Source organism: Strigops habroptila, chromosome 1 (genome assembly GCF_004027225.2).
Source record: "Strigops habroptila isolate Jane chromosome 1, bStrHab1.2.pri, whole genome shotgun sequence".
NCBI classification, from domain to species: domain Eukaryota; kingdom Metazoa; phylum Chordata; class Aves; order Psittaciformes; family Psittacidae; genus Strigops; species Strigops habroptila.
In genome coordinates this window covers 149,954,610-149,980,576 of record NC_044277.2, presented here as the reverse complement: position 1 = coordinate 149,980,576, position 25,967 = coordinate 149,954,610, and the positions used below count along the sequence as shown (strand labels likewise).

The 25,967-nt window shown below is 36.7% G+C and overlaps 1 protein-coding gene across 5 annotated transcripts in view; it reads left to right on the top strand.

Moving 5' to 3' along the window:
- Positions 1 to 25,967, top strand: part of SUGCT (succinyl-CoA:glutarate-CoA transferase) — a 307,991-nt gene that overhangs the window by 33,662 nt on the left and 248,362 nt on the right. For all 5 annotated transcript variants that reach the window (XM_030486510.1, XM_030486484.1, XM_030486500.1 and 2 more), the window contains 3 exons: positions 3,615 to 3,706; positions 10,329 to 10,472; positions 24,909 to 25,004. In XM_030486510.1, coding sequence (XP_030342370.1) covers positions 3,615 to 3,706; positions 10,329 to 10,472; positions 24,909 to 25,004 — 332 coding nt within the window. The remainder of the gene's footprint in view (positions 1 to 3,614; positions 3,707 to 10,328; positions 10,473 to 24,908; positions 25,005 to 25,967) is intronic.

Sequence of the window (25,967 nt, the reverse complement as noted above, 5' to 3'; positions counted from 1 at the left end):
AAATCTAAAGCTTTATATGAGATTAGGCATCTATGTTGCTCCCTCTCCAGCTGAAATCATAGAATCCTGGAACGGTTTGGATTGGAAGGGACCTTAAAACTCATCTAGCTCCAACCCCCTGCCGTGGGCAGGGACACCTTCCACTAGAGCAGGTTGCTCCAAGCTCTGTCCAGCCTGGACTTGAACGCTGCCAGGGGTGGGGCAGCCACAGTTTCTTTGGGCACCCTGTGCCAGTGTCTCACCACCTTCATAGTGAAGAATTCCTTCCTAATGTCTAATCTCAATCTCCCCTCTGTCAGGTTAAAGCCATTCCCCCTTGTCCTGTCGCTACATACCCTTGTAAAAAGTCCCTCTCCAGATTTCTTGTTGAATGATTTATGATCGTTCTAATTGAATGATTCTAGTAATTTAGAAAACTCTCAGTTTTATTAAATTAACTTTTAAAGTCTTTCTTCTGAAATATATTCCCTAAAATAAAAATACTTTCACTGGACTTAAGGGACTACAATAAATTCTCTACTGGTAGAGTTGTCTTAGATACTGACTGTAGCCTCCGGAGGTGAACTCTACTAGAGGGTAGTTCAGAGCAAGAGTGTAACCCATTTCCTTGCCTCATATTCAGAGATCATGGCTGTAAAGTCTCTTCTTTCTGTGTTCAACAGGGATTCTCTTTTTAGCCTGAAGTATTTTCCGTTGTATAAACTTGATAAGCCACTAAGTAGGGTATACTAAACAGGAACTTATATTGGGGGTTAAGTACATGTAATTGCAAATCTACGCTTTTGTATGCTGAATTCAAGTGTGAGAGTGTGGTGTATTGGGAGAAACATAAACTGTGGGTAGCATTTTTATGTCTTTAAGTTTTACATATGTATATATATAATATATACATATATATGTGTGCGTGGGTGAGATCTGTGCATCAGTCAGAAAATTTTCTGAATGTAATTTTGTGCTCTTTAAATGTTTTGGGTTTCTATTCATAATTATTTTTAAAACATCTGCACTGGCTTGCTCCACTGACCTGTGTAGCTTACTAAAATAATAATGTTCAGCCTTTGGTTTTTGCCTGGATAATGAGATCTTTAATTTTTAGGAGTAGCTATTTGTCACTTAACTCTTACAGTTAGATGGCTCTTTCTTCTTCCAGGAATTTTATATGTCCATAGTTCTTAGAGCAAACCATTTCCATTGACATCAGATTTTGTTCCCATACTAGCTTGGCCAATTCAGAATTCAAAACAAAAGCAGTATTCTGCGGTTTTTTTCTTTTTAATCTATTGTGACCTGTGAAAACTAATTAAACACTCCTTAGACCCTCTGATTTTAACTACCAAGCCATCAAATAATAACTTTTATTTTGAAATCAAGCTGTTATAATGTGTGAAAAGGACTTAAAACCCTGTATTGCTAACATACCACTAGAAAAATGCATGACTTGTTGCCTGAATAAAGTGTTTGAGGGATGGGTGTTTATCCTTAACAGGAGAGTATTGCAAAGCATTTTACAGTTGTTCTATGTACTGAACACTTAATTTTCATGTTTTCTGTTTATGAGAACATTTGGGTGAGCAGACATGTTGAGATGTCTTTTCTTTGTTAATCCTTGAGGCCAGTACATAATTTCTCACTTACTTCAATATGCTTTTCACTAAGCAGTTAAAGTTGTTTTTATTAATTTTTTTTTTTTAATTGAGCAGGATTTTGTTTTTCAAGTGGCCCCCCACATTGAAATGGTTTTAGTCCTACAGTTCATTCCAATGAGATAGTTATATGCCTAGTTAGAGCCCTGCAGAGCATTTTTGGGTGGATCCACTGTATTTTATTTGCTAGAGTTTAATCCTTTCTTCTGTAATGTTTGTTTTGAGGCTCCATTGACAAAGTCAATGTGTTGGCTGTAGTATCCTGATGTTTCCTGTGACAGGGAGTATAGAAGTTGAGTTCCCCCTTAGCTTTGCACAATGTGGATCTAATGCCTTCATAAAAATATCAGGTAATTAAAATAGTTTGTGACATAATGGGGAAATCAGTATGGCTAGTGGATATAATTTTGTTTCCTATGATTTACTGAATATTGGAGTAACAAAGAGCTTTAACTTCAGTTTGAAGCAATTGTTGCTCTTTTGCACTGTTCACTAGAAGTCATTTATGAATTTTATACAAACAGCATTGGGCCAAGTGGAGGAACTGCGGAAGATTACTCCAATGAGTAATGTTTTCTAAGTGTGAGCTGTAATCAACAAACCCAGTGTTTAGACTGTCATGTCTACCAAACAGACTGTCTGTATATAGAGAAGGTTATTGCGGGAGAATAATTAAAAGGAATTTAGGAGATCCAGGAAGTTTTATCTTGCAGTGGATGTTGATTTATTTTTGTTTTGATACTGTCCTCACAGCTAAGAGTAATACACAAAAATTACCTTAAAAGAGCCAGACAAACTAGGCATCTTGTCTGTGACAAATATCTCCTGTTTGCTCCCGTAATTAGGAGATTTCTTCTAGAGATGACTGACAAGGGAAAAGAAAGAAGGAGAATAGATTTTAAACTTGCTACCTCTTTGAGGAGAGACTCTTAAATCTGATTTTTAAGGGTTCTGATGGTTTCTATTAGTTTTAATAGTAGCAATTAAACATGTTGCTCCTTCCATGTTGGCTTCTCCCCTCTGTGTTGGTGGTCACTGGTTTCATAGAAGAAAACCAGACTTGGCTCTTTGACCACTTAAGGTCATTACGTTGTATAGGCCTGGAACATTAACTGCCTCCAATTTCAGCCTTAAATTATGAGGTTATACTGTAATTAATGGGCATTGATATGTGGAACTGTAATCTCTTCAGTTGATCCTGCAAGACCGCCTCAACTGGAAGACTTTGTGATGATTATTTCGAAGAACATGATGAGTTGAAGCAGAGAAAAGCAAGAGAACGTCCTTCTGGCTACAGCTGTTAATCAGTGTTAATTCTCTAGCTGAATAAAACTGCATTTAGTTTTCTCTATTCTGCATTTCATTGTTTCTGACTCTTGGCAAACAGATTGTGTGTACTTGCTAAAGGGCCAGCCTTGCCCTCTGTTGTAAACAGTATTTTATTTTGAAGTTAGGTCTGTTTAGATGTGGAATAAAATAAGAGAAGCAAGGGGGAAAAATATGTGTCTAAACCATAATGTCATGATTTTAGTATCATTTGTGGAGTTCAAGATGTCTTTATGGCAGAGTGGAGATATAACACAGGCAACATGGCCCTGTTGAACAGCAGTTGAAGGCCAGTAAAGGTACCATAGAGTTTCTAAAATGACATCTGAATCCCACCTCAGCTGACCCAGCAAATTACAAAAGGAATTCTATCTAAAGTGAATGAAACGTAGCAGGGCCAGGAATCTATCTAGAATAAAGATCAAACACATCATCAACACTCACAGCATAAATCCAACTGCTTACTCTTAAAAGTGTGCAGGAATAAATAGAATACAATAGCATTCATTGATTGTACCATCTGATAACTCTGTGAACAAAAGCTGATAGAGAATACTAGTTAGTTCCTTTTTGTACTAAAATAGTAGTATGTTTATGTTGTACTTGTCCTTGATTGAATTACTAATTATTCTCTTCCTGATTTAGGTTATGGTCAGACTGGTCCAATGGTTCAGAGAGGTGGATATGACTCCATTGCAGCTGCTGTTTCTGGTCTCATGCATATCACAGGGCATGAGGTATGGTGCTCAACTTATACATTTAATAGAATCTATGTGCCATATACTAAAACGTGACGCTGCTTGGAGCAAGTTATCTTGTGGAACACGTCTGTTATGCATGCCTTTCGAAGTCCAACAAGAGGTCTTATCTCTGGGAATCTAAGAAAATGATAGTGCTTATGTCCAGCTGTCTCACTCCAGGCTTGCGAAGCCAATGCCTGAGAAACAGAAAAGGGAAGAAAAATGGTATCCTAAATATCCAGAGAATAAATTGTCAATTTATGTTAGTCTGTTAGTGGCCACTTCTAGTCACTTCAAGAGCTGTAATAGACACATTGTTGACACCTGGATGGTGGAACCATGCGTATGTGTGGGAAGTCTCATCCATGCTTTGATACTGATATTTCCTCTTTAAAGAGGGAATTGTGAAGCCACCCAGATAACTCTGACAGACTGTCTTTTCAACCATCCTGCCTGAAAATAAGTGGAGAGATGCCATTAGTGGTTCTGGAAGAGCTTTATTTCCTGCTCTTCCCACTGATATCCAAGATCTTTGGTAGCTGCAGTAGTGCAGGAAGCATTACAGAGATGTTTTAGTATCTGGATGCCAGGCACGCATAGAATGTGTGTCTTCACCTCAGAAGAATGCTGGTCAAATAGGTGTTTACTTAAGCTGTCTTGAATCACCTACAGATGCAGGGAATGCGGTCTCCAAATGTCTTTCTCAAGTGAGGTAGTGTTACAAGTCTGTTCCATGCATCATAAACACTATCTAGTCTTCTGTGGTGGTGCTCCTGATACTCTGGAAGCAGTAGTGCAGATCTTTAGAGTATGATGCTTGCCTGCCCTAGATAAACAAGAAGTTCATCAAGTTTCTGTACTTAGTGTCAGATATTCATGTTTAACTAGGTTGTTGAAAGCTAACCACACATCGTCTGGACATAACTCTACTGTAGGATCAGTATTCTGCCAACAAATTTGTTTTCTGCTGAGAACCATGACAAACATCAGAACTCTGTGCTTGCAGCAATTGTTGTTACCAGAGTCATCCTTTCTATTAAAAAACCCCACCAAAATAACAAAAGTCAAGCATTGTTCGACTTAGTAACCTGAAACATCTTCTGCCTTGTGTCCTAAGACCCTAAGACTGTCTGCCCATTGCTGCCATGGTAATGATACATACTTATAGGATGTCCCATCTCAGAACATGAGAAGATGTCAGGTTGAGTACAGGCCTTACAGGTACTTCTCTTCAAATGTATAATGCACATACATACTAAGCAATGGCTGATCACAGTAATTGTAATGTAAGTAATACTGACTTTCTGACCTTGGTGTCTGTAGAGTGAAGGCTAGTACTTCCAATACAATGCCAGAAACTTCAGGCACACCTCAAAATATACCAAACAAAATTAAGTGGAAGTGTAAACTGTGAGAAAGAGGTAAATGTTGTTAGTACCAATTGAATAAAGGAAAGTATGTTGAAAAAAAAATGAAAACAGGACTCTTGTAAAGCTTTACAATGGTATGGGAATGACAGAAAATGCAAGTGTTACACTGAATAATTGCATATAAGTTGTATTATGAGAGTAATAGTCCTCAGTGGCCATTATGAAGATGAATTTTATTAAAAGATTGTGTTAAGATCTACAGTGGATATCCAGATGTTTGCATCACCTCACCAGGACTTGAGGCAATGTAATCATAGGAATCATTTAATCATTGTTAGTAACAGTTCTGTGTATTCTCTGGGGGCTTTTAATAATTCATTCAAACTTAGTCATTCTTTTTTATGATTAAAATAAATATGCTAAGACTTGCTTCTTTTTTTCTTTATTTGAAGTTGGTCATACAGTATTTCATCAGTTTCTCCAAATCATTTTCTAATGTACAGAGGGACAGTTTTGTTTCAAAGGCAAAGTGATTCAAAGTTCCATGACTCCAAAGCAGCAAATGTGCCTTCTGTTACTGTAGTGAAAATATACTTGAGTGGCTTTAAAATCATATTGTACGCTTGTTTAAAAGTTATTTTAAAATAACAATTATTATTAATAGGAAAATCTTCCATGTTCCACATTTATGTTCATGTGACTAGGTTGTGTTTAAAATTCCATAAAAGTAGCTCTGAAAAAAGCAGATAACCTTGTCTTAGCATGTGGAAAAGTGGCTAAAGAGGAAAAAAGAATCCTACTTGCTTTTTCATGCTGGTTTTCTTCACTAAACCTTGAATTACTTGTTGACTAGATAACATGGAATTCATGTACTAAAAGTAACATCTTTTGAAGCATATAAGACAGGCTGAGAGAGTTGGGCTTGTTCAGCTTGGAGAAGTCGCCAGGGAGACGTTATAGCAGCCTTCCAGTACCTACAGGGTATCTACCAGAAATCTGGAGAGGGACTTTTTACAAGGGCATGTAGGGATAGGAGAAGAGGGAATGGCTTTAAACTGACAGAGGGGAGGTTTAGATTAGATAGTAGGAAGAAATTCTTTACTGTGAGGGTGGTGAGACAGTCTGGGATTCTTTTCCGCTTAAATAAAATTGAAAATACCAATCTTATGAACTGGGGGGAAAAAAGTTATAACAAATGATGTTGGTTTTGTATCGCATTGCAATAGCTATAGTTAACCAGCATAGCGTCAGTGTAACAGTGCTCTGTGGAAACTTCCCTTCAGTAAAGACATTGAATGTGCTTGCAGGATGGTTTAGCTGATGGTTTCAGCTTAGATGCAGTTTCAGCTCTTAGAGGTTTCAGCTGATGCAGTAAAGAAACTTATAGTGAATTCGAGCAGCAACAACAAAACACCTAAATACATCACTGAGGTGCTTAGTTTTGAGGTATGTTAATACATATTTACAGCTCCTCACAAAGCATTTTAATAATAGGATACTAAAATTATGTTCTGTAGTTGATACTTTAAAACTGGATAGAACCAAGAGGAATATGTTTTCCATCTTAGCTTAGAGAAATTAGGTGGTGGAAGTTTCAGTTTGTTCCAACCATCTACCTACTGATTTAATGTCTCAGGAAGTAGTTTGCTGTTTCAGATCACATAACTTTATTGGGTACTGAGGCCACGCTTCCAGTCAGTGATGTCTTAATATTAAACCGTGAAATCAATGTATTACCAGCACAGGATTTTGAGCAAAACTTAAGCCTTCTTTAATTCTGTCACATATATAACATTCATTTTCTTCAGTAGTTTATTTCATGTAATACTATAATTTTGTGAAGTGGTAAAGAGATCATGGTGGAAAAGGGTAGAAGTTTCTGACTAAAATGTGTATATTTTATCCAAATTAAATTTTTATTAAGGAGATAAAGTTAGTGTAATACAAATGTGGAATGCACCAAAGATAGACAATAACATCACATTTGACACACAGTGTAAGCCTCTTTAAAGGGAAACAAGATCATGTGCTTTATACATTCGTTTTTTAAGATCAGGGAGAAGATTGCTGCATAAAGAGATTCTGAATAGCTTGCTTTTTCTTTTTTTGCTAGGAAATTGTTGCTACTCAAATGTCTTAATGCTGATTACTTTGAAATGCTTCAGAGCAAAGTTCTGAACCTTAAAATCAAGCTACACCTCTGCAGTATTGCAAAACAGGCACAAACAGCTGCATTTTTGCTAGTGTGTGTTTTTGCTGATTTTACAAAAATGAAGACAGTCAATGTACAGTAGAATGTTGTCTTTAAACCATGTTTTCCTGGGTAGAAACCTGCATGGAACTCAAGCTCTTACCCATGTACTTGATTACCTCTGTATTAGAAGTGTAGGGCACCTGTGCAATTTGAAGTTTTAAAGTGTTTATGAAAATTTGCATTTGTAGGGGTTCCGTTTCATGTAAATCTGTACCACAAACGCATTTTGACTGAAAGTAGTTGTTTCAGGCCACATTCAGTGTTTCTTTACATAAATTAAAATATGCTAAAAAGACAAAGTTTATGCTGATGACACTTTTATTGTCTTGGATGACATAATATATAGATATTTCCTGGTTAAAAACCACATTCCAATTTCGTATTTGATGAACTGGAAGCTTTTTCTTAATATATTCAGATACATCAGTGCCAGATGAATATCCCTTTGAAAATTTCTATGACTCATTGAGGCAATAACTTGAAATTAATTAAATAAAACCCAATTTGGATACAAATCCCCTTCCATCTCCAAGGCAGTTCTTGATGGAGTATCTATGGTGGTGCATTCTTGCTTGCTGAAGAAACATCTTTGTTTTACTGAACATGAGACAGCAAGACATGAATGGGATCTACAATACCAGAGGGGCCATTCTTCATCTTAAAACCAAACAAACTGCAACAGAAGAGCAGACATGGCATATAGCTCAGTGATGTTGAAAAAATGTAGCCATTGCTGGTTCATATTAGCTTCAGCAGCTATTTCCCATCTGTAAGAACTACTGGACTTAGAATGGTTTTATGAAGCATGTCATTTCAGAACAATTTTAATTTTTAATGGATAATTTTTATATTACTGTTGTAATTTTGGGAAGAAAAATTATGTCAAAGGATGAAAAAAACTAACAAACCTAAACCCAAAAATACTTGGGAAAGGAAGCTTCCAGGATGTGGAAGTTGTGGCTATCTCTGGGCCAGAATGTGTTGACAAATTATAAGGAATCTAGCAAATAGCAAAAATTAGGAATAAAAGTGTAAGCTGGTGGTAAGATTGAGCAACAGCAAAACACAGAGATGGAAAAAGAGGTCTGCTTTACTGGAGTGAATCTTCATCTTTTCAAATGAGTAAAGGGCAGGTCGTGGTGCTGTCCCTAGTTAGTGTTCAATGCAGCCCTTGAGCCTGGATGGCAGCTTTGTTTGCTTAAAGCACTTTCTCCCTGACTAGGGCTACATCTTGTCCTTCTACCAGAACATTAATACCACTTTTGGCTGGCAGGGACGGTAGTGGTATTTGTTACTTATAAAACAATGAATAAAAGCTGCTGTATAGATCCTTACTTTGCTCAGGGAACTAGGATAACATTAACTACCCAAAAATACTGCTGTGCGTCAAAAGCGCTGCCTAAAGGAAAGTTACTTCTGTGTCTGTGTAGATTTATCCTTCCTATAAAGCAGCTTCATATCCCTTGTTCTGCAGGATAGAGATTAAAAACTGAATGAATCCATTTCATGCTACTTAAAGCTGTGCCTCCTGTCACAGAAATACTGGTTTATGGCACAGGTGGACATTAGAGGATGATTAAGGGGTGAAAAATGGCAGCTACTCATGGGTCTTGGTAGAAAGACCGAGGAAGAGTAGAAATTGTATGGGCTGCTGCGGAATTACAGGTTGCAGAGTGTTAGGATGAAGTAAAGCCAAGGAGTTAAAAATAACTTATCAGTATAGGGCAAGTAGTTTGTAGGAGTGTTCTGTAAGGGGAAATTGTGAAAGTATTTTTGGAAAAAAGGGTGAACTTTTTACTGAGGCAAAGGAAGTGTTTGCTTTAAAACATTAAGTAGTTTAGTATTTGATGAGGAAAGTGCTGGGATCAAGGCTTGAGAAGATAAATTCATATGTAACAATATATTAAAATAATCCTAATTTTTGTATCTTTTATGTGTGGTTTTCTCCGTCAAGGGTGAAATTAATGACACTTTGAAAACAGTATTTTCCAACTAAGAGGGTTGCTGCGTATCTGTTTGCAAAATGTTAAGTCTTTTCAATTTCTTCTTATCCCGGTGTGGTGAAGAAAGAAGAATTTAACAAACTGTGAACTTACAGCAGATAATATAAGGCAAATGTTGTTTGATTTTGGGTTGGGTTTTTTTTTCATTTATATTTCTCAGTGATAGCTCTGAGGAGCAAAAACCTTCTCATGTGCCGCTTGGTTTTCTCAGTAGGCCTACATGTATAAAGAGCTGCCTTTCCTGTTTTCCCCCTAGAGTTGGGTACATGCATGGAACCTGTGAGTTATCCTTTGTATTGGGAAGCTCCAGTAGCTTAGTGTAGAGTGTGGAGAAGAAAAAAGAAGATATTCTTCATTAAAGAAGTACTTCCTGAAGCATTGTTCCCCTTAAGGATGCATAGTTTATACATTATCCTTAATATCTAGGCTATAGATAGTCACAGACTAATCCTTGCTGCAGTTTGAATGTCAGTAACTCAGATTTTATTTCTAATTTTGTGATATTTGATACAGATTTCATAATTTTCTTTAGTCACTTTTATGACATGAATAAAGTAAGCAGACCTTTGGCTTCTAGGCATAATGAAATTCAGTTTTCACTGGATTATCTTGTCTCTAACAGTATCTCTCTTGTTTTTGCATTGGTGAGTAGGAGCATTATATTATTAGGGCAAAAAGTTGCATAATAAATAATTCACAACTTGCAGTCTGCAGCATCACGAAGTTTTGTGTAGGTATTGTGTAGGTACTGCAAGAATATCTGGTTTTCAGTGGTAATTCTTATACTTCACTCAAGGATACTCTCATTTCTTTCAGTTTGGAATGCAGAAACATATAAGCACTTTTTTTAGATGAGTCTGGTGTTGGATGTACTGTAACAAAAAGTAATATTTTGCCTCTATTTTCTCCCCCTCCCCTCCCCCCCTTTTTTTTGTTGTTTATTGTTTTGTTTGTCTTACTTTGTTTTGGGGTGTTTTCTTCTTTTTCTTTAGGATGGTGAGCCAGTTAGAGCAGGAGTAGCCATGACGGATCTTGCTACTGGGTTGTATACATACGGAGCAATTATGGCTGGTTTACTTCAGAGGTATAAGACGGGGAAAGGACTGCACATTGACTGCAATCTCTTGTCATCTCAGGTATGGGTTTTAAACATTGCTTTTAGTTGTGTAGATGTTTAAACCTAAGAATACTATTTTGACAGAAATTAATGCAGATTAGTTAGTACAACTAGTGACAACAGTAGTGCTATTAGTGACAGTTTCCTTATTCTGCCACTCTAGTAAGTGACCATTTTATAGGATGTGGTTATAGTTACTACTGCATTACGTTTGGTTTTTAGTTTTTACAAAGGACCTCCATGTTCTTTGAAAATATGGGTTAATCGAGGTTTATAGCGCCCCTGAGATTGTAAGTAACAGCTGTAATAGACAATTTGAGATAGACAAGCATAAATGGTGAAACTTCTGTAGGAAGGGAGGCGTTGGCAGTGGGACATAATACTACCAGAGTGACTGAATGACTTGTGCGGAATCACTCTGAGTAATCAGTTATCACTCAAGTGTCAAAGTAATATAATCCAGGAGGTCTGCCTTTCGGCTCCGGGAGTTCAAGTATAAAGTAAGCTTGAAGATGCAGTGTTTTCTCTAGGCACATTAAAGACAAATCTCACCAAAATTGTAAAGACAAGGGTGGTTTGATCATGGAAGGTATACTGTATACCACAAATAATGAGAACTTTAAATTATCCTTGAACATTTAAGCACCATTGGTGCACTGATTTATAATTCAAAAAAAGAAAGGGATGTTGATAGGAGCTGTGAGTGATTAGATGATACGTTGTCTGGCTGATATAGATACCTGCTCATAGCAGCTGGGTATATCATGCATAGGAACTTTTGGTTACATTTTAAAATGTACATCAAAACTGTATGCAGTACTCATCAAAGCTATTACAGTGCTCCATTATTTTCTTCTTTGTTCAGTTGTGTTTTTCTTTACATTGTACCTGTGAGCTCATTTGTGAGAAAAAGTGTGTGACATGTGAGTACATGTTAATAGATAGAGTGCCTATTGTGCAAGGAGTTTGCTCTGGTTGTGAGCAGGAGGTTGGACAAGATGACTTCCGAAGGTCCCTTCCCACCTATGTCATTGTATGATAAGAATGATTTAGACTAATGATTGAGGTTGCTCTTGTTTTAATACTTACTGCTCTTCTTGAAATACCTACTGAAATCAGATTGGGGAAGAAGGAGAAGTCCTTGTTTAAATCAACAAAGAATTTTTCATTTGTTTTAGAGATGCTTGCAAGGACTGAACTCTTGATCATACTTATGTATATTTGTAGATGCTGTGTCTGTATTTAAAAAATGTAATAAGCAGTTTAGAAAACTTTTAGATGTATGTTAAGCTCTTACCGAATATCTTGTATATATATGGAAATTTGTGGGTTTTTGTTTAAGGCATCATAGTGTTTTATATTATGGCAGCTGCTTCTTGATCTTTTTTATTTCTAATTTTATTAAAGGGACTTCTGGTAATTTGTGTTAATTTCCAGAGTAATTATTTTATTTTTTCATTCCTTGTTCCATTTCTTATTTGGCTTTTTTTTTTTTAATGGAACTTTTTGATTATTATTTGATATTTATCAAATGTTGAAAGTAGGAAGAGTTTAAGTTAGGTGATGTTGTAACTCTCTTATTTTGCCTTACTTTGTTGCAATCTTTTTCCTTGATTAGGATAGATTTGGCTACTCACAGAAGCGTTCTCATACTGCATAATTTCCATCCGAAGTTCCATATCATTATCTTTTAGGGCACTCACTGACATAGACAAGGAAGGGAACAAGAACCTAGATAAATGTTAGTGAATGAAGCAGATAGGTGGTTTGACTTCTGTGTGCTTAGCTGAAGGAATACTAAATTGTGAAGGGACAGTTTAGTGATTTATTTATTATTTTAAACATTAACTGATTCCATGCTTGTTATCAAATTATGGTTATCTAAAAATTACTAAGAAGTAATTCCATACATGCACACTCTTACTGCAAAGTAAGTTTTTATTTACTTCAGTGTTGAGTAAATTAAACTGAAGTAAGTTGGTATTGTAGAATAGAGTATGGATATAAGCTTTCATTCAGAAAACAGCTATTTTGTTTTAGGTAATCTTATTGCTTCAGTCCAAATTAACTTTAGGTTGTTGGCCCAAGACCGTAATGAGAACATCTGTTAAATTGGAAAAAAATATTTACAGATGAGGTGCTGGGGTATCAAAAATAAACCCATGTGATCAGTCCCATTAAAAAAGTTTTAAAATGAAGAAGAAAATAACTGAGAGCTTATTCTCTCCGAGAACATTTAGCTTTCTTGGTTTGTTTTCTTTCTTTTTACGAAACTGGTGGTTACTTGTAAGTCTTTAAGGGTGAGTGTATTAAGAAGCACAAATCTAAAAATTAATGTAAGGAGAAAATTGCTCTTGCAGTACTTCTGGTGGTAATGTGTTTCTTAAAGGAAAGGTAGACAATTACTGTGATATGATCAGGTTCCTGAAAGATCCATGCTTTCAAAGGGATTATGGTTTTACATTCCAAGATGAGCTATCTAAAGCTAGGTCTTCCTCGTGTGATGAATGTTTAAAAAGAATGGCCTTTTGAAGTTTCTCACGGATGCTGCCAAAGCAATAAGGACCCTAAAGTTGTAGACTTTTAGTTTGTTAGGTTCTTGTTGCAGCTGATTAATGGTGGGATCTAGAGGTCAAACAGATGCATCATGATAACTTTTCTTTCAGCGTGAGTTTCACTGGAATATAGTCATTTTTAATGAGAAAGGCATCTTTTTTTCTGTTTGTAAAACGAAAGCACTACTGAACCATCCTCCTAATAGAACTGTTACAACAGCAGGGACCTGGATGAAACTTTTGTCAGTATTTCATGTGCTGAGCTACTATAGCAGCATGCTTGACCTTTAGTCCATCCCTTCATCTAAACTGAGAAGTGTGACATACGTCTTCATTGGGCAGTGCTGATCACTTTTAACTCGGGTTAAACACTTAAATAATGAGAAATCCCTGAAAACAGGTTGTTTTTCTTTCATTTTATAGCACATCCATGCCCATCTGTATCTGTGCTCTCATTTCTCTGCATGCCGTAACGAACTGCAACAGGATTTTAAGTTTATTCTTTTCAGAGGGTGAAGGGCTGGAGGATGGTTTTGATATTAATTGCCCACACAGATATGCTAATAACAAAGAGCGTTGAACTGGATTCAACTACCAACAAAAGTGATCTGAAGCTTTTTAAAGAAATATCCCACTGACTGGCAAGTTTGTATAGTATTACCTGGTCTGTACAGAACCAAATGATAAGTGAAATCCTGTGCTCTAAGGAAATGTTATTTGTAAAATATCTTAAGAAGACAGCTTTCTTTCAAATTCTATATATCAAACACTTTTGCCCTATAGCTTTATAGCAGCTCATTATTACCAAAGAGGCTTTCTTTCCCCACAACAAAATAGAATTCTAGGGTTTTACTGACAAGAGAGATATGGTGACCGCTAGGATGTGGTTTTGCAGTGAGCACTAACTTTCTATATCTCTCATCTATAAACTTTTAACCCATGTCGTACAATTCCTTTGAAATATTTGACTTGTAGATGATTTACAGTTGCCAGCTCCAGACCTTTCAGCATCTAAATAGTGTCCTTTAGATGATGCTAGTAAATAAGAAGGAAGTGGGTTTTGGATTTGGTTCCAATTATGCAATTGTGCCTTTTCTTCTGTTGTGGCTTAAAGAAAATCTCTTGGAAGTTTTAATATCCTTCCTGTATTTAATTACAACCAGGCTCCAACAAATACTGTAATAAGTTGGTTTCTCTTGGATTGAAAATCTGCAAGAAGTATTTTACGTTTAACATTTCTGTAATTTTGGAGTGTATTTTTTTTCCCAGATTCCACAGACAGGATAATGTGGTTAATATTGTTTGTATTATATGATTGTTCATCAGACACTTCTCTGCTTCTGATTAATATGTTTTAGTTTGTATTTGCCGTAGTGAACTCTTCATCTTCTCAAAAATTGGAAATGACCCTAGAAAAACCTAGCAAAGTGGTATAAATCATTTTCTGTATTCCATCTCCTTGCTTTAGTTTGTCAGTTAGTTTTCTGAGATGATGGTGAGGCTTAGAAACTATTAGGTTTTGTTTCTGCACTGCTTTTCCCCAAGATTATTGTGTTTAAGGCTTATCTATTTAAGGTGCTTTTAGTGCTCTCTATTCAGGGCTTTTATGGCATATCTTTTAGACTGGTAGCACTTACATACTGCCTGTAGGATATATATGGCATCACAGGGTTCCTGAGCAGTAAGTTGTATGAGAAATATCAATCTTGGAACTCAAATACTGTTCAGGTGTCTTGACTGCATCTTGTTGCTTCTCTGCTTGCTTAACTGAGAGTTGCGAGTAGACTGACTAGAGAAAGAAAATCTGCTTTATTTAGAGGTCATTGCTGCTGGTGATTTTGGAGGCCAGCTAGGAGGACTGTTACACAGTTGTTTTGGGTATGGTTCGAATAAGTGGTTCCTTTTTATAAGCTTATAAAGCATTGTCTTTGCAAAACACTGTATTCTTAATCTCCGTCATGATAAATAATTGTGTATGCAGTGTATGGAGCTGTTGTCGTTTTCACTGCACAGCTCTGATATGGAAAGATAATAAAATCTGAACCAACGTGAACATTTCCTTAACTACGTACCGTGCATTAAACACTCTTCTTGGCTACTACTCTTGATAATTTCCACTGAGGACATCAGTATAACTAAGAACAGAACCTATCCCTCGGGGTTTAAAGTAGCTAGAATTTTATTGAATAGACCAGAAGACCATACTAACATGACAGTAACTCAATTTAATATTGGCCTCTGTGGAATGTGTGTTGTGATTTCTAATGATTAGTTATGCAAAAAGTCATCGGTAAATCATCCTCCAGCTGGATCTTGGATTTATTTAGTGGCTTTCTTTACTCTGTAAACAGAATACATACCCAGAAAGCTGCGATCTGACAGTAAAGTCTGTGTCTTTTTTTTCTTTGCTACTATTGTTCTTGTGGTAATGAAACTAAGCCTGAATGTGTTAGCTTCATTTTCTCGTGTTGAGCTACCTCTGCCATCAAGTAGAGAAAGGCTACGAAGGAGAGAGAAATGTGTGCCCCTTTAATACACAGAAGAATATAAAATGGCTATCTGGAATGGGTAGGAGAGAGAGTTTGAAGACAAAGGAAGACATTGCCTTTAATGAGTTTATTATTTAGATGACCTTTGAATAAGGGTGTAATTCTGGAAATGGAATCAAGATGTTTGTTGTAGTTTTATTACCAGCGGATCATATTTCGGAATCATGCTAAGTATTAAGAGAAAAAGGATAACCAGGGTAGTTTGAAAGAAATGAGAATGATTTAATCAACTAGTAGCAGAATAAGCACTTTTAGCATACCCCAAAAGCTCACCCCTCCCTCCAAAATTAATAGAAACCTTCAGAAGTAATTCAGTAAATTGGTCAAGCTTGGACAGGACCTTTGAATACCTTGTGCGCTATTTATTTATGTAAATAGCATGGAAAAGGGCTGTAACTTGATGGAAGAGGTTTCAGGTTTATGTCATGGAAAATCTTAAGTTGGCAAAACAACTGATTTCTATGTGCTGTCGAACCTCTGGAAATCTAATAAACCTTAGCAAGCATGTCATTTTGGGGTATGCTGACGGAATGCTAGCTAACACGTCAACACTACTTGGTTTGATTGCTTCAGATAGCTCTGATGGAAATTCTCTGTAGATTATAGTTCATAAAAAAGGTGAACTAAAGGATGATGCTGAAATAAATTTGTGACTTCTTGTTGGTCTGAGGGAGCTCTGCTGCCATGGCCGTGTTTCTCCATGTTTGTATTATTTAGCACTCTATTGTTTCTGGCTCATCAGTTCAATTGCAAACTCTTTGAAGTAGTGGCATGTGATTAGGCCAGAGATCATAATTCATTAATTGTGTATTATAGTGAAAGCTATAAAAAAGAATGTTCAGAATCTTGTTTAGGACTTCAAAAATAAATATCCATTAAACTCTATCTAAAAGTCAGAGTTCTGTTATTTGTAAAAATCCTTTGCCTTCTCTGGAATGAGTATTTGTAGTACTAGATTTCTCTGATAAAAATTATGTGCAATTACTTTCATTCAAGCTTCCTCTGTAATATAGTATTTTGGGTTTTTTGTGATGTTATTTAAATATTTAGATTGATTAAGGAAAAACTTCCTTCTTCAGAGAATCATTTACAAATTTCTTGTCATTATGGCAGATGTGCCATATTTTGACTCTCCGCTTATTGGTAATATTAACCCATTTCTCAAATAGAACCTTGCGCCACATTTCTCTGACTTGTATGCTGTTTAATAATGTAGTAGATGAACCACATCTGCATTGGGGACAATTGAATGGTGCCTCTGTTGCTGCAGTGGCTCAGTAATACAATCTTGTGCGTTGTAAAAAATCCTATTTCAAACATTTCATTCCATTGCATGGATTTGTTTCTTGTGTCATCCCTGTAGTGCATTAGCAGGTAAGTAGTTAATGGGCACTGTCCAGAGATGTTTGTGTTACAACTAATGCCAGTGTTGTTCTGCTGAGTAGTGTTACGACCAAAGGAGATTTGGCTGTGATGATAGGGTTGGAATATTTGCACATTTCTCACCCTCACCAAACCAAATAGCCATAGCTGGTTTCTGTATGTGCCTCCAAATGAACAAAATCTAAAAACCTACTTGCTTGCCCTGCTGCAGCACAAACTGTTGAAATTACTGTTATTTTTGTGGAGGGGCAATTCTCCGCAGATAATATGAAACTGATATTGTAAAGAACAGACAAACACACTGAAGATGTTTTTTTCTATGCAAGTATTAATGCTGATAAATGTGGAGGCAAAAACTTGAGTGCTGTTAAGTGTTTAGGTGCGTGCGTGTTTTCATTGTAAATGGCAGTGTTTCTAATCTGAAGATCAAAAGTGAAAAGTGTCTTAATACAGCTTCTTTTGGATGTTGGAAGCTTTCCGTGGAAAAGCATCCTTATTACTGATTCAATAAAACAATAGAATCCTTCACAAAGTGTATGTAAGCGTCCAAATTGGAGCCTCTGGGTACTACCCTATTAGAAATGTTTAAGAAAAATTGGTGTATTTATTCTGATGCCTGTCCTCACAGGTAATTCATTTTTATATGAGAAAAATAACATCCAGACAAACAGATTTTGATGTTTTGCTCTTTTCATTCTCAGCTGTCAAATGTAGCTACCGTTTTTAGAATAGAGTCGTTTAGCTTGGCAAAGACCTTTAAGATCATCAAATCCAACTGTTAACCTAGTACTGCCAAGTGCACCACTAAACCATGTCCCTAAGTACCCAGAGAACAGCTGGTCTTACTATTAAAGACCGAAGCAAAGAAGGCATGAAGCACCTCAGCCTTTTCCTTATCCTTTGTCGCTATTTCCCCCCACATGCAATACAGGATGGAGATTCTCCTTAGCCCTCCTTTTGTTGGTAATGTATTTACAGAATCATTTTTTATTACCTTTTGCAGCAGCAGCCAGAGTAAGTTCTAGCTGGGCTTTGGCCCTTCTAATTTTCTCCCTGCATAACCTCACAACTACACCCTTGTAGTCCTCCTGAGTGGCCTGCCCCTTTTTCCGAAGATTATAAACTCTCCTTTTTTTCCTGAGTTCCAGCCAAAACTCTGTTCACCCAGGCCAGTCTTCTTCCCTCTGGGTTGTCTTTTGCGCTTTCTGATACTCCTCAACCTACTCACCTCCTCCCAGAGCTCAGTCACTAAGCAGAGGAGCTCCTGTACCTGGGTGTACCTTCCACAACTCTAACTGTTCTGTGTTTTGCAAGGATGCTTGCAGTTCCTTACATGAATAGAAGCCAGTCTGAGCACTTGTGCTATTTTATAAGAGTTTAAACTTAGACAGGGGAAGTTCAGGTTGGATATAAGGAAGGAAGAAGTTCTTTACTGTGAGAGTGGTGAGGCACTGGCACAGGTTGCCCAAAAAAATGGTAAATGCTCCATCCCTCGCAGTGTTCAAGGCCAGGATGGACATGGTCTAGTGTGAGGCGTCCCTGCCTATGGCAGGGGGGTGGAACTAGATGATTTTCAGGTCCTTTCCAACCCAAACCATTCTGTGATTCTATGATTCTAAACAATCAATGAAATACAACCAGTCATTGTTACATAGAATTAAAAAACAGATGAGTTATAATTAATATTAAATGCATAGGTTCTTGGTGGGAAAGGCTGTAATTAAGGAATAACATAAGAAAATGTGTTGTAGTATTAAAAAACTCCGTAAAATGTAGCAGAAGAAACTTTTTCTATGCTTCGTTTTGCCTGGGTTTAGGAAAGCTGTGTGAAAATACAGAGCGAAATGCATTTAATATTTCAGTGGCTATATATTCCTTTAGAGAAGATGGAGTCTTGAGGAAATGTCATTTATAGTTAAGTGTTACTTATAGTTGAGGTTGTCTGATACGTCTGTTATCAGAATCCGATTTTAGTTTTTATAACTTTGCCAAAGTTTTAACTGTTTTGGCTGAATTTTGCGTGTCATGGAATTGCCAGAAAATGATTTGTTTTCAAAGTTACTATTAAAATGATTCATCTGTTTCCAGGAACAAGTTATGGGAAAATACGTTGATGGGTTGGGTTTTCTTTTTTTTGCCGCTGAGAAACTCAGTGCCTTCATTCTTTGGAGTGGAAACTTGAACTCTGGCAGATGAATCACCCTTGTTTCAGGGAAGGAACTCAGGGTGGCAGAAGGTGCAACGTGTACAACACACAATGTGCGTAAAGGCTCATAGGGACTCTCTAGATTTGGTGGAGTGTTTGGGCTGTCTATTCCTGCATAAGCTAAAAGTAAATATTCAGTAAGTGCCTACTAATAAAATGAGTTCAGTAGAAAAACAGTGTAGGACTACATGATGAAGATACGTGTGTATAAGTGCACCGAGATCTTGCACAGAGTGTACAGACTAACTCTGGAATTCTTGTGGGTTTTTTTAAACCTGAATATTCTCTCTAATAGATTTTTTTTTTTTAAGTGGCAGATTCCTTGGAGTTGCTCCTGTATTGTTATGGATCTGAAACAGGAGTTTTTCAATAGTTGAAGTAGTATGGCTTTTTTACACTTTCAGAAAAAAGCTGATTAGCACTTTATTTTCATAAAGAAAATGTAATTTATTTTTCTTTTAAAAATATTGCTTTTATTGAACCAGAGTTCATTTAGAAGAATATTTTTTTCCTCTTTCATGCCAGTGCTGTCTAATGGTCAGGATTTTTATTACTGATCCTTCACCTAAAATTCAAATTCCATTTGAGAGTGTCTAGGTTTGTTGTTTTGTTTTTGAACTGGAGACTAAGGAGAGCTAGGAGTCCATTTAACACTTACTTCCACTTGAAACTGTGTGCTAAATAATACGTATTTTTGAAATTTCAAGTCCTACATCTGCTAGTTGCACCAATCTCTGCTATTGTTAATACTAATTGAATCTTAATCACGAGTGTGTGACTGCTGTGCTGTGGGAAGCACAGAAGTGTTCGTTCTGGTCTTTTATATGCTCTGAGTAGCTCATTTACAAAAATCATTTGTAGATCATTTCTTTTCCTTGTTGTATTTCAATGGACTCAACAGTTCTCTGCTAGGCAAATGCCTTGTGTTTTTGGAGCTCTCTCAGTTTCTCTATATTTATGTAGTCTAAACTTTATTTTTTTTTATAAAGGAAAAGTTGTTTTCAGCCATCATTTTCACACTAAAAAGATACCTACACAAGTGATCGCATGAAAGTGGAAAAACTCTTCAGTTTTCTTTCCCTCTGAGAATCTGTGTTCAAGACAGGGTTTTCAAATACATTACCTTTGTTTTTCTCCTCGCATCTGTTTTTTAATTGTTTCCAGTTCATGAAGCACCTTCTAGCACATCATTTCTGTGACTGTGATTTGATGTGTGCTTTTTGATCAAGTGGCTAACTTTAATCAGCAAGTTCCGCAAAGTGCACGTCATTACTGGCACAAAGTTGGACACCTGCTTAAGTGACTGCTTGGAAGGCCCTAAGACAGGACCTAATATGAGACCTGTTCTAAAATTGTAGTTATTTGTCACTAAGGATTTGATTTTATCTTCACGAGATTGTATTTATGGCTGAGATTATACCATTTGCTGATGCTTCAGTGCCAGGAGCTTTGTTTTGTGAAGGGTGAATTGATGATAACTTCCTGGAAATTCACATTAAAAGAAATCAGAGTCACCGAGAAGAAAACGCTTTTTACCCAGAGCTCAGTGTTCATAATGTGACCACAGACATTTTCTAAAGGCCGTGTAGACTAAAGGCCGTGTAGACTCTTTAATAGTAAGCCCTGGCCTACATGATAGTAGTCTTGCTTTTTCAGTTAGCTTTTGCAGAGCTCTTCAAAGTGCACTGTCTGTGGCAGCGGTGAGATGATTGTAGATTAGTAAGAACTTATTTCTACCCTTGTTAAGCCTTGTGGCTAAGTGTAGTTAGACTTCAACTGGAAGAGTAGTGTTTTCTTGGTAGAGAATGAGGGTTTTGTTCTTCATGTTCTTTTAATGCAAAAAACCCCACAACCCACCCCTAAAACAACAAACACTCGAAGAGATTTAGCTTAGACATTAGGAAGAAATGCTTCACTATGAAGGTAGTGAGACCCTGCACAGGGTGCCCAGAGAAGCTGTGGCTGCCCCATCCCTGGCAGTGTTCAAGGCCAGGTTGGACACAGGGGCTTGGAGCAACCTGGTCTAGTGGAAGGTGTCCCTGCCCAGGGCAGGGTGTTGGAACTGGATGAGCTTTAAGGTCCCTTCCAACACAAACCGGTCTGTGATTCTAAGAAGCAAGAGCTTCTCATGCACCTCATGCACGTGTCCATGCAAGCAGCTTTGATAGAAATATGCAAATGAGGAGGGTGACGGGGGTAACCACAAAACCAGAATTAATGACTCTTGAATGCTGATTTATTGGTGTCAAACTATTTATTGCAACATGGAAGGGGGAAAACATAAACCAGTAAAATCGGTCTTTAGATAAATACCAGCATGGGATTAGTGATTTTGAGGCATTTGTTAGTGTCCACCAAATGAGGACTATGGTCTTGTGTTCAAGATCTTTTCTACTGAAAAGATCTTTCTTCAATCTCACCAGAAGTACAGAGAAGGTTTAAGTGGAAGATTTTTGGCCTTTGCAGAACAGAAGGCACTGAAATTTTGCAGGACAGTTTTTTCTACTACGTTATAAATTAATATTTGGATTACTAGTTCAGTAGTACAGTATAAAATAATTATCTGTGCTGCTGTAAAATGCCTGTGTCTCAAAGTTCCTAAAATACAGTCTACATGCCTACTATAAGAAAAAGTAAACAAAGAGTGAGGGAAAAAAAATGAACTTGGCTGAGAGTCAAAGCCTTGTTAAGCTGTGTGGCAGGAAAGCAGACACAAAATTGGAAGGAGAAGAAAGTAAAGAATATAATGAAAATGTTCTTTTCTCCTCTTTCCAGTTACCTGTCTTCTTTTGTTATACATATGCACTTGTTGAACTTGTATGTAAATGATTGATTGACTCAGTGAACTCATTGTAATAAATTATGTTTGATGTGCTATCTTGAAAAAAACTCTGCTGAAATTCTGTCTCTTCTCTTTGTCTGCTGACCTTGTGGCTTTTAATATCTTGTTTCCCATCTGTCTGATTCCGTCATAAGCAGAGCATAACTTTTCAGACCTTAATGCAGCTTTCTTTTTGTTCTGGTTTAAGTAAGTATGTAACACTAATATGTGATTTGGCCGTCATCAGTAATATCAGAAAGGAATGTTGAAGTGTGTGTTCCCTTTATTGATGTGAAATAAAGAAACATCTGTAGATATTTGATAATACATATTTATGGTGCATAGATCTGTCTCTGCAAGCAAATGAATACAGAGATGTCTGTATCATTGTATTACATCTGCTTTAATGTTACAAGTGCAAAGGTTACTTCTAAGGATTAGTTCTTAATTAAAGGAGAAAAGAAATGGGTCTATAAGGTTTCAGGAAAGCAGTTTTAAATATAGATTTAAAAATACTTAACTGACTAAGTAATACAGATGTACTCAAACTTCATTTTGAGAGATTGATTGTACTATAGATACTTGTACTGCAAGAAGTGTCTCTAGCAGAGAGGTCCTGACTGAGTCTTGAATTACAGGGGAATTTGGAGAAATAGACTTTTGTTGAAAACGTTGTTTTCTATGGGATATAATATCTGTAGAAATGTTCAGGTGGGATATCTTTTCTTATGTTTATAGTTAAGCAGTTTGCTTAACAACTGTAAGGTATAGTTAGATACTTGTGAAGAATTTCATTTATGAAACTAATAACTCTATTTCTACGGTGTAGAATATAAACAAATAAATTGAATGAAATCTTGGCTCCATTCGGCTTGATACCAGTATTTTAGGATTTGTGTTTCACTAGGTTGTAATTCGCTGTGACCTTTCCAGAGTTAAGTTTGGTGTAGTGTTTCCTTCTGGAAGAGTGCAAAGTTAAATGCATGTATCACAGAGGGCATTCTTTCGTCTTTAAAAGTAAAAGCCTGATGTAGTGGATGCATCCTACCTGTCAGTGAAATTTGTGTGGAATACAGCAGCTGTGTAGTGTCACACACAAATACAGAAGAATATCTAATGATTAATATTTCATCATTATTGCAAAGCCATTTGTTGTAGAAAAAAAAATATCACTATGCAGTGTGACCCCAAACTGAAAAATGACAGGAACGATGGGTCTAGGGTATGTGTTATTAATAAAAAACACACGTTTGTGACTCATTAAATTCTCTCTGAAATAACGGTGTGTTTCATTCTATGCTGCTGAGGAAAGCTGCAAACCAGAAGAAAAAGTTCTTTCTGTGTACTCCCAGATCCATTTCCTTAATTGCTGATGTTTTCCTGGGGACTGAAGGACAGACTAGACATTGTTCAACATTTCAGCTGAATGAAGTGACACTGGGCTGTAATAAGCTCCAGCTGAAATCCAACTACAAAGTGTTTTCCAAGAGTACTTAGGAATAAGGCATTGTATTTGTACTTAACATATATGGATATAGTTTTTGGCAGCAGTTAAATTTTTATTTGCTGTATTTTTTCCTAGGTTTTCTGCTGGACTAAGTCACTGTATCAGTGATGTACAGTTAAATATTTGCTTTAAATGTGAGATTGACACATTCACATTGCCTCTTAAGCAAATATGGAGAAAGGAGAAGAAAATGAAACTACGTTCTTTTTCTAGAAGTTTTGATATAATCCACATATTGGAATGTGAATGGTGGACTCTGAATTAGTTACTGCATGTTTTGCTGCAGACTGATGAGTAGGCACAAAATAGTGTAACCACTTGGATCATCATAGAAAATTTCTTCCATCTAGGGGAGAAACAGGAAGAAAATACTACTTTTGGAAAAAATGGTTTCATGGCCTGTTGTTTAGGCAAGCAGTTACACCTACTGGCACAACTAGTTAACACCAACTACATTGTGTCTGGTGAATTAGTAATAAACTTGCATGCTAACTGTAATGCTTTATTGTGTTCTGTGGATTCTGATATAGTCACATACCGTATTCTCTTGAAGAAACAAGAGTAAAGAAAGAATCTGCCATTGCCCATGGCAGAGGGGTTGGAACTAGATGATCTTAAGGTCATCCAACCCTAACTATTCTGTGATTCTATGATAACAGAACCACTGATTTTCATGAATTACGGCATCATAAATATTCGCTTCTTTTTCCTAATATATGTTCATGCTTACAAAGTATATATTTAACCCCTCAAATTGTGGTTACTAAATTAGCATGCCATATTTTTCACAAAACTAATCTTTTCCCAGTCCTGTCTGTCTGACTAATAACTTGACAAATCTCTCCTTATCTTCTAATGGCAGATGATTTATCAAGGCCTACCACTTAATTAATATTACAGAACATGTGGGGAGCTGAAGAATTCAGAAGTATTTTCCGTAGCTTGGACACGTAAAATGAGAAGCATAGGAGAAAGCAGAAAGATAATCTTGTAACTGAGAAAAAGCCGTTGTGATTTAAGTGTGGGATTGAGGTTCAGGAAATGGTGAGTTCTATCCCACAAATCCATCATGCTTCCCACTAGACTTTGGACAAGACACTGGGTTTTTTTTTTGTTTGCTACAGTTGACTGTTCTGCAAAATATTTAGGGTAATGCTGTCTTACATCTTAGGGTAGTTCAATGCTAGATTTGTCTAGCATTACTAGTGTTATAAAACGTGTTATTATTGAGTTGTACGTACACAAGCACTTCCATCATATAGATGTAGCCTGATTTTTTTCATATTAAAAAGCCTATTTAATATATAAAGAATACTTCTGCGACAGATATTTTAACTTATGTATCTGAAGCACATATAAATACACAGAAATCTCCAAGAAGTTCTCAATGAAGTTTCAGCTTTCCTGACTACTTTACTTTTTCTCCATTTCCAGGTTGCATGTCTCACTCATGTGGCAGCTAATTACCTTAATTGCAAAATTGAAGGAAAACGCTGGGGTACTGCGCATGGGAGTATTGTTCCGTATCAGGTAAGCAGAAAGCATTAGGTTTTCTTGCTCTTGAAATTCGTGATTTTTTTGTATTATGAGATTGAGAGCTGACTTACCTTTCCCATGACCTGCTGTAGTCTGTAATGTGTCTGTTGTTCATTGTCATTTCTGCATTTTGCGTATTTCTTCAGCGGCAGTAGATTAGTAACAGAACACTGAAATAGATCAAAGGTGTTTGCTGAAATCGGATGACTTTAAAGCTGGTGTGATGACTTGATTGGTTTTCACCTGACAGAGAAACCCTTTTTTTTCTTTTCCAAAGGGTTACCTGGCTTCCATACAGTTATAAACTGAAATCTTTTGCCTGTGGATTTTGGTATTTTTATTTTGTGAGTCTACAAGAACAATCCCAATGACCATGACCATGGGAGTTCTACAGATTTGTCATTTTCTGTTGATTTTGCTACAAATCACTGTGGCTCAGTGAGACAACAGGTTGGCAGAAGGGATTAACCAGACCTCAGATCTCCTTAGCAGAACTCCTTGTCTGCTACATCTAATGAAGGGTTGAAATTCCTTAAAATAGCATGACCTTCATCACATAAACAAGCGCAGGAAAAAAAAATTACTGGAGGTTTTATCTTACTTCTGCCTAGTAGGGGAAACTCTTCCAGTAATCAAAGAAAATTTTGTTCTTTTCTAGCTGACCATTTTGTGTTCTTGATAGAAGTCATGCTAACTTTTGGAGACTTGGGTGTATGTTTTATTTAAAGAATCTGTTCTTTATTTCATAATTTTTGGCACTTCTCATCAAATGGGCATGTTTGCAACTAGCTAGGCGGAGATTTCTTAATTTCTGGACGGAGTCCTTTAAGACCTGAGAGGGACCATTCCCAGCATTTGTCTGGGAGAACTGCACCTAAACACCACTCAGTTTCTTTATCATCTCCTTTCTTCTTAGAGAAAGTGAGGGAAACTGGAGGTATTCTCTTCTGCCCAGTG